The sequence below is a fragment of the Drosophila ficusphila genome, unplaced genomic scaffold (genome assembly GCF_018152265.1).
Source record: "Drosophila ficusphila isolate 14025-0441.05 unplaced genomic scaffold, ASM1815226v1 contig_106, whole genome shotgun sequence".
In the NCBI taxonomy this organism is placed as follows: Eukaryota; Metazoa; Arthropoda; class Insecta; order Diptera; family Drosophilidae; genus Drosophila; species Drosophila ficusphila.
Genome location: NW_025063993.1, coordinates 5,459,282 through 5,468,520, shown reverse-complemented (window position 1 = coordinate 5,468,520; position 9,239 = coordinate 5,459,282). Strand labels below are relative to the sequence as shown.

At 43.3% G+C, this 9,239-nt stretch overlaps 1 protein-coding gene across 1 annotated transcript; it reads right to left on the bottom strand.

The window, feature by feature from the left end:
* Window positions 1-8,403: 8,403 nt before the first annotated feature.
* On the bottom strand, window positions 8,404-9,239 carry LOC108099780 (NADH-quinone oxidoreductase subunit E). The gene has a single exon (XM_017203409.1). It carries the CDS (start codon window positions 9,181-9,183, stop codon window positions 8,467-8,469), a length of 717 nt encoding a protein of 238 aa, XP_017058898.1. The 5' UTR covers window positions 9,184-9,239; the 3' UTR covers window positions 8,404-8,466.

Here is a 9,239-nt window from a genome sequence, read left to right as displayed (position 1 = left end):
TTAAATCAGTTCAATTACTATTGGCTAAGTCTTGATGTTTAACTAGTTTAATATATCCAGAAAATTCATTTCATTCAACACAACTATTCAGGGTTACGACCTTTAAAATCTTTTAAAAGCTTTTACAAATATATTTCATCATGTACTAACAAATCTTATTCTTAAATTCATTTTGATTATATTATTTTACGCTGTTTAAATACGATTTCCATTCCCTTAGGTCCCAAAATCATCTTCAAAATTATTGACTCCGGTAAGCTTTAAATAAAAATCAAACAAATATTGACTGTGAACTCACACGAGCAACGCCTTTGTAAAACATTTTGGAAACGATATCTTATCAGCGCACATTAATCATTTCTTTCCAGTGCAGAGGGCCCACGACTTTGATACATTGGGCAAACACGGAGGGCATAAAAACAAAATCAAATTGCTTGCAAATAGCTAAATAAAAGGATGGCCCAGGACGAGGCTTCGGCTTATTGCTCCCCAAACTTGGCAGCCTCCTTGAAGCCGAGCATTTCAGCCAGGATATTGCCGGCGAACGGGGAACAAGTTTGCGCTTTGCAAATTAATAACAACAGCGATGAGTTTTCTTGTTGTTCCTGCTCATCCTGCCAGAAAAGACAATGTGTGCGAGCATGCTGGCATGCTTGTGTGTGTGTGTTTCTGTGCTTGTGTGTGTGAGCGGTAAGTAGGACTAATGCCGGCAGGTTGACGTACGTGCTGTGGCATTTTTATTAGGCATCCTCTTTTTACGAGCCCCGCGCCGAAGCCCTTTTAATGTCGAAGGCGGCGCCAGACTCCGCAGTATCTGAAAGCCAAGTAAGGGGAGTTTGGATCGTTTCATAGCCCATAAAAGCAACAGTCCCCCCAACAAAGTTCCCAGAAGTTCCTTACAACCCTAACCCGAAACCCCAACCCCCTCTTCATCCAAAGCCATCTCCACTCTCTGCAAGAGTGAGTGTTACTTTTTGTTTAATTTAATTAGTCACGGCGAGGCCCACACCCGAATATCATTGTTATTAGTACAGGCATTTTATTGGTCGCATACCGTAGAGGGGCAATAACAATTAGGCTTAAAAAAGGTCGGGTTCCGACCCATAAATACCTCTTATCAAGATGGGCTACTCCTAAAAGTGAGCCGCAATAAATTCAAACCCTGTCAAATCAACCAAGCAAAAGTACAAAGGCTTAAAGGCTTATTACACATAATTGAAACCCCAAGAAAAAAATTGCTGTAGCTGTATGTACTTTTTTTATATATTCTTCACTTGTAATTTAACTTTAGTCCAACCTACCCCAATTGCTACCCATTAAGGCCAGCTTTTGTGTGCGGGGAGTGTATAAAAATGTCGCTCAATTAAAGTGTACACACTTAAAATTCAACACTTAATTTCGTGCGTAAAATTAATGCCAAGCACATAATTAAATTATGTTAATTACGTTCAACAAAGTCTATTAACAACACAGTCAGAGCGAGACAGACAGTGGGATTTGAGGGCAGAAAGAGAGAGTGATAGTGAGAGAGAGAGCGGAGGAGGGAAAGAGGACCAAGACTCAATCCCTTTTGGGCCAAAAAGGCCAAACATCAAATAACTTTCAATCAATTCCAATTAGGCCAGCTCCCTTTTGGCATAAAAATTGGATCCAGAACGGAACGACAATTTAATTTCAAGTTTAATGGCAAACAGCAGAGGAAATAACAAAGAAGAAAGTTGGGGTGAGTTTCGGTTTCGTTTCGTGGCTTTGAACGGTTTGATGTTGTTATCTCGAAGGCAACCCGTTTCGGCCGCAGAAAGGGGATATTGTAATAACAGCTGCCCGACACGGACGACTATCCGATCTGATCCTTGGCGAATGCCATCAGCCATCAGCGAGCGAAGGAGCCCCCAGGAAAATGGCAAGGCAAAGGCAATGGCGAAGGAAAAACTGCGGAGAAGGAAACGGCCACGCAGCAATGCATTTTGCAGTTAGCAACAATGGGCCAGCGGTCAAAGCCACAATAAAAGCGTGGCGTTTCATCGCTGGCTGAGCTGAAATAAAAACCACAAAACACGCCAAGTCCGGACTCCTGGCCGGATTCCTTTCCAGGAAGGGGAAAAGGATGGGAAAAGGAGTGGAATAGAATGGAAGGGACGTACAGCTGTCCGTCCGGTCGAGTTTGAAGACGTGGCAGTATGCGGAGTGAGCCAAGTTCATTCTCAGCGCAGAAATTTAATCAAGAAGTGCAGTGCGAGGCGAGCCAAAGTGTCAGCGGTGGCATGCCCCCACCCCCAACCCCACTCTCCACTATCCCCTGCCCACCTCCACGACCACAATACATTTCCCCCCACTTCGAAATGTCGTGGTGTCCAGCCCCTTGCGTGTAATACGAGATTCGTTCAACATTTACAATGATTTTGTGATTCTTCCGACACTTTATGGCCCCAGCCAAGCTGACAGGCTCCCCACTAAACTTGAACACCCCTCCCCTATATTATATACATGTATATATCTATATATCCCCCTCTGTATAGCTGTGTACATACCCATTCCTGGGTGTGTTTGACTATAATAGAGTGAAAGACTTTAAGCAAGCATCGGTATCGTCATCGCCGTCGCCATCACCATCGCCAGTGCCATCGCATCGCCATCTCAGAATAGTATTAAGTTGCAGGCGAAAAAAGTTCACTTGTAATGCAGACGAGCAACGAAAATGGAAAATTGGAGCGCAGCTGACAGCGCTCCCATTTACCCCTTGATTTTCCGCCCTCGGTTTCCCCGGGAGTGTCAGGCGATATCCCGGGAGCAGATTGGTCAAGTTCCCACAGCCAGAACGGATCGAAAAGCTTTCGCTGCGGAGTGCAAAATAAACAAATATTTGGTTAATTCGATTTTTAGCTATGATTGTCCAAACGCAATTCTTGTTGATATCCAATATTCAAGGGTTGCGACTGGGCATCGCGGCTCGAAATAAGAATACAACTCAACAACCAAGTCATTATCATGTGCATTATAATCGGAATTTGTTAAAATAGTCAATTAAAACGATACTGCTTACATCAATAAATTTCAGTGCATTTTAGTTATATTTTTAGTAATTAATGAATCCGAATATCACATTATTTCAACATATCTGAACACAAACCACTTTGATGTTTTTGACACATTAAACAAGCAAACTGAAAATCATACTTTATCCTTTAATATTTTAACATAATTTAACGAAGAAAGAGCGTCATTCCCCACAGCAATTTCCGGGATATTTAATTACATAAATTAATTAAAACAGGACATGGTGCAGGATGAACTGTTACTCAATCTTTAGTTCATAATATACTTCATCCAGCTAAATCGTAATCGAACTTTTTGCCCGCAGCGCTGTTACGAATATTTAATTACATAACAAGATTTAAATAATTTTTACCAGATTGCGGATTCAATCTTTTGTTTATATAAAATTTAATGGAAATAATTTCCAACTGCAAACAAGAGAGAAAACCTTCTTTTTGCCCTTAAAAAAATGGATAAATTACATAAACATGAATACAATCTCACGTTAAAATGCAAAACTGTGCCAGAGTTGCGTAATAAATACAAATATTTGTAAGATAAATTCGATCAAAGATTTTGGAAAAATAAAAGTTGGCTTGAGCGCAAAAAAACAAAAACATAAAGCGCAAGCAATCATTTACATTAACTTTAATTGGCAGCCAATGTTACATAATAGGTATTTAAAAATACGTCGCAAAAACAACAGAGGAACAATAAAGCACATATTAATGTTTTAATTAAAAAGTGTCCTGCAATGAAGTTGAAAACTTTTGTTTTAAAAACTTTCCTAACCGAACCACTTGTAAGAAATAAAGTAAAAAGTAATATTTTTTTTTGGGGGGAACCAGCCAGGAATTTATATCAGCCAAAGTTGCGTTATGAAGTGGGGAAGCTGAGCATAGAAAATATATTTTGTAACAAATATTTGCCAAGCATCTTTTGACAAATTATGACTTGGGTCCTCGTGCTTCCAGCTTGTTTTCCTCGTCCTTTTGCTCCTGTTGTTGTTCTTTGTTTTTTTCCTAGAAAACTATGGCTCCAAGTTGCTATGACAGCGTTGCCACATTATACAACAAGTGCTCGAAATAATAAAGTTAACAGCACTTTAATAGTTACCGCCTCCCACTCCCACAGAAAAAGGGGCGGGGAGATTGGAGGGCGTGGGTGTGGAGTGTGGGTGTAGGATGTGGCAATCGGCAACCGAATGAGGCAACTTCAGCAGCGGCAACATGTTGCCGGGCAACGGGCATAAATGAGGGGCTTATCCTATCGAGCAGCACAACTTGAGCAATAAAATTGCCTTTATATACGAGCGTCTGGATGCGTTGAGGATGAGCGGAGAAAATAGCCTGAAATATTCCCAGCATGCTCAGATATACAGCCATTGTGGGCGGGGCAGCAGATAAATTTTCCACTTTGATTTCTGCGCTTAATAAAAATCAAATTTAAATGCGGCTGACAACGCACCAGACAGCCGTCAACTCTTTATAGGGCCATGTGTGAAGAGTGCACGGAGAGAAAAATTGTTCGCTTTTGAACAGCACCTTTTTGAAACTTTAATAATTCTTTCGATAACAGCTGGGGGTTGAACTCTTGAGTTGTTCCTTGTTTTATTAAAATTAACAGCACATGAATCTTCATAGTTATTCTGTTTTCTATTTATTTATGCCCATTTCTTAAATTTTAATTCTTAGATTTTTTAAAAATCCTAAAAATAACAACAAATAAAAAAATGGAACCTACATATTCAACAGTTTTTATTATTTAATTTCTTTACAAAACAAAATTAAAATGTACTTGGCTTAAACCTAGTTTTTAGATATAATATCTAAACTCGAATATCTTGAGTGAAAGCTAGTTTAAAGATGTTTATGGCTGAAAGACGCTGTATATATATTCCATACTTACTGGGTGTTTTCCTCTTTGTGTAGCAAATGGGCTTGGGGCAGAGTGGAGGAGGCATTTATGGCCAGCTGATGACATGGCTTCCAGCGAGGCTGATGGTTCCACTGCTGCTTCTACTGCTGCTGCTCCTGTTTCTGGAATGTAATAAAGCTGGGGCTCCTTCGGTTCTCGACTCTTTGGAGTTTATGGCTGGCACATAAAAGGAAATCAAAGCCACCGAGAGGAAGCCATCCGCAGCTGGCCAAGTCAAAGAGTCAGTTGTCCCGGCGAATGGCTTTGGCAGGCCAAGAGTGGCAGCGGAAGCTTGGGGCACAAGCGCTAGCTAATAAGCTCTGCGGACCTGCGGGGCGTATGCTTAATATTTTGAGCCAGTTGGCGCTTATATAAATGCCGTTGCCCAGAGCACCAAAGCGGAAAGTTCTGCATAAATTCAATTAACTAAAAACATGCAAATGAAAACTTTTTTCGAGGGCGACACAGCCGCGGGGCAAGAAGCGGAGAAAATGCTAAAATGCAGCTCATTCAGATGCACAGAAGTGGCAATTGGAAGTGGCCACCAGGCGCATCCTCCGATCCCCTTTCCCCCTTTCCACCCGCTTCCACACCTTCCCCTCGCAGAGATGTTTTCTAATTATTTCGCTCTGGCTTTGGAACATCCTTTTTGGCCCCGGCTCAGTCAACTATGCGTGTATATCAGCAGTAGGAAATGCAATAATGTAACGAGTAATTGCGCAAAAAAGCGGGGTACAAAAAGTAATAAAGAACGCACAGTTACGCAAAGCGTTGTGGGCGGTCAAAGGCCATGAAATCCTGGTGGCGGGGGAAATGGTGGCAAGGACACCACTGCCGGCAGTTATGAGTGCGGTAAGCGGACCGGGGGCAACAAAAGTTGTCAACGACAGCAAAGGCAATGGCAATGGCAACGGCAACGAGAACGGCAACGGCAACGGCAACTAAAACAAAGCCCTGCCCCATGGCCAACGGTGGGCGGTGGAGCGGAAAGAGGGCGTGGACGTGGACGTGCAACGTGGCCGCAGAAAGTTCGAGCGCCGCTCACGCGCCCCAGCCACGTGATTCAGCTCCTGCGGATCCCGTTGCCATCCTTCCCATCCCTTCCCTCCCTTTCCATCCCGCGCCCAAAAAGGATATTAATTTCCCAAAGGTGCCGTTCCTGCTGGCGAAAATCACGCAAAATGCGACCCGCCATCGGAGTGGGCCAACGAGTCGGGGGACAACTTAGCCAGAAGCCAGAAGCCAGAAGCCAGAAGCTGGGAAAGTGGCGCCTTTGTCGAACAGAACATTACACACCCTAGGCTGCAATTAGAAGTACAAAGTAGTCCATTCTCAAACCCTCCTCGCGAATCGCACACAAAATGCTAAGTAGGCACCTTCGCCCCGCCGATTGTAATTCGTTTAGAAAGGGTCCCCGTTTTGATTACGTGACATCAAACAATAATTAAAACATACTTCCTACACAAGTTATTGTTTTCAATTATTTAACAGAACATTCTTGGCTGTGTGGCGACATTCAATTAAACATATTCATGAGATATATAAATGTCATTAAGAAAATTCAACTGTTGTAATGCATAATTAGCAAACATACATACATACATACATTATAAGTACAAAAGGAAAATAGTTTTTAAAAAAAGTAGTACAGTATAAATATTTTAATTAAGCTGAAATATTTACATTTTGTATATATATTTTTAGAGCACTTTGGTTTTTAATCAAAATTAAAAATAGTAGATTTTAAGCTGCTGCTTTTAAATAGGTAAATGTTTACCAAAACGTAATCTATAAATCGGTAATCTCCCCGCCATTTTCAGGTTGACAAAAGCCCTGCCAAATTCATGGGACCCCAACTGCTGATGAATTTATCACCGACGCGAAATGAAATTAAAACGCACGCACACAAATTAAAAACTTTCAATAGCAACAATTTTCATTTAAAAATTCAACACCATTCGCTGGGACTGCCGATGGGGGATTGGAAAATGAAAGGGAGGGGCGGAGGCGGGGAAACGTGTACGGTAAAGCTGGGGAGCTGGGGAAAATTGGGGGCGTGGGAGCTGGCAGCTCAGCTGGCAACCGCTTGTTGATGGCCATTGAAGTGGGGCGACAAACAGATTTATGAAAACTGAAAAATATCCATTGTAATTTGACTGTGCCAGTGCCAAAGGGAGCGCAGTGCCACCAGCGATGGAGAGCTGCTGCTGCTGCTGCTGCTGCTGCTTTGGAGCGGGCAACAATTAAAACTATTTTGGCCAAAACAATATCGGGTTGTTGCCATCGCCGCCAGCTTTCACAGTTGCCAGTTGTTTGCTGCTCGTTGCGCGCGTTCTTCGCCGCTGGCAACATTTTATTAGAATGCAGGCCGGGTCCGGGGTCAAACCGCAGAAGGTGGAGTGGAAAGGGGTGAAGGGGGGAGGGGCAGTGGGAGGGGGTGGGGAGACACGGGAGTGGCAACTGGGAGTGGCAGCAAGGCGATGGCAAAAGGGGCGAAGGCGAAAGGACAGGACCAAAGCTGATTGCTAGCTGCAGTGGCTGACAGGACATGGGGCTTGGCTATACCCTTGCCACAAGGTTATTTAAATCAGTGGGACCGAAAGCTGCTGGGTTAATGGGTCCTTAAACTTCCATCTACTCACTTCATAGATCTTTTCTTTAATGTCCCGGATTCTTGGCTGTAAAGCTGCGAAGAAATGCTGTTTTATACATTGTATATTTCATGAATTTTATTCCCTCAAATTTCCTTCACTCGAACTTTAAAATCTAAATTAGTTGAATACATTATATTGCATATTAAATAAATAAATATATAAAAATTAATTTGATTGAAATTGAAAATTGTAATACTAACACCAAAACTAAAAAACTAAACTTTAGTGTAATGTATTGTTTTCAATTATTTCAATAAAAATATTTTCACTAGCCTTAATATGTTATCGAACAAATAAGAAATGTATTTACGTCATTTTTAATCTATTTATAAAATGTATGTAAATCTTATTGATTAAAATCAAGTTGATGTTTATTACCAATGAAATCCAATAAATTTTGTTTAATGAATGTTCAATAACCCCAATGCAAAAACTATCTCTCGAATAAATAAATAAGTAATATTTTTCAAAAAACTAAATAGGAAGTAGTAGGTAAGGAATTCGATAGGTAACTAATCACGAAGGGCATTCACAATTCGATTCCAGCAATCATCGGCCACGTATTGTGTTGTTTTGTTGTTTTGTCATTGCTGCTGTCTGTTTATTGTGCCAGCGCTGCAGAAATCCAAGGCATGTCCTTCGGCCAGGGATAAAGTGCAGTGGCAGCGAAAGGAGGCGGGAGCGAGGACGCGACGCGAGAATGCGGCTGAGCAGGAGCTTAGCAAAACAACAGCTGTCGGCCTGCGAACCCCTAACCCCTGACCCCTGACCCCACACCACCTTAAACCCTACGAAATGCGGGCGCCAATTGCTTACGCGATGGCAGGCGGAATTTATTGCTTTAAGACTTAATCAATGGCTACTGGCAGTTGTTGGTCCCGGGATCTGGCAGATCCTGCATCATGAATCCGGGAGGCGGTGGCTGGGATTGCAGGGTGGTGGGTCCACCCTTGGGCTCACTGGCACATCTTCCGTTGCGCGGACCTGCGGGAGGCAGCTTGTCACTTCGCAGATCCGCCAGGATGTCCGCGAGGCTCTTCTCGTCCAAGTCCTCGTACATATCATCGTTCACGGCCAAAACTGGGGCATTCACACAGGCGCCCATACAGTAGTCCTCCTTCAGGGTGAACTGCATGTCCGGAGTGGTTTGGCCGTGCTCCAAGTTGAGTGCCTTCTTGCAGGCCTCGAAGATCTCGTCGCCGCCGCGCAACTTGCAAGGTGTTGAGGTGCAGACACAGATCACGTACTTGCCACGCGGCTTCATGAAGAACATCGTGTAGAACTGGGCCGCCTCGAAGGCCTTCATCGGATCGATCTTTATGATCTCGGCCACGGCCTTAACTGCGCTGATCGAGAGCCATCCCTGCTGGCGCTGGGCAATGTCCAAGAGTGGCAGCAGGGCCCCCTTCCACTCGGTCTCGGGATACCAGGCCAGGAGAGCCTTCACCCTGCGCTGGTTGTCCTTCGAGAACTCGAACTTCAGCTGCTCCCGCATCTCGCAGGACTCCATTTTTAGTCCTGTTCGGAGTGCGGGCCTCAGGTGGATGGAGCGGATTCCTCGGAGCAAACGCTGCATTGTCGATCGAAATATATTTGTTTCTTGTGTCTCTTGTCTGGTATCATAAACTGGAG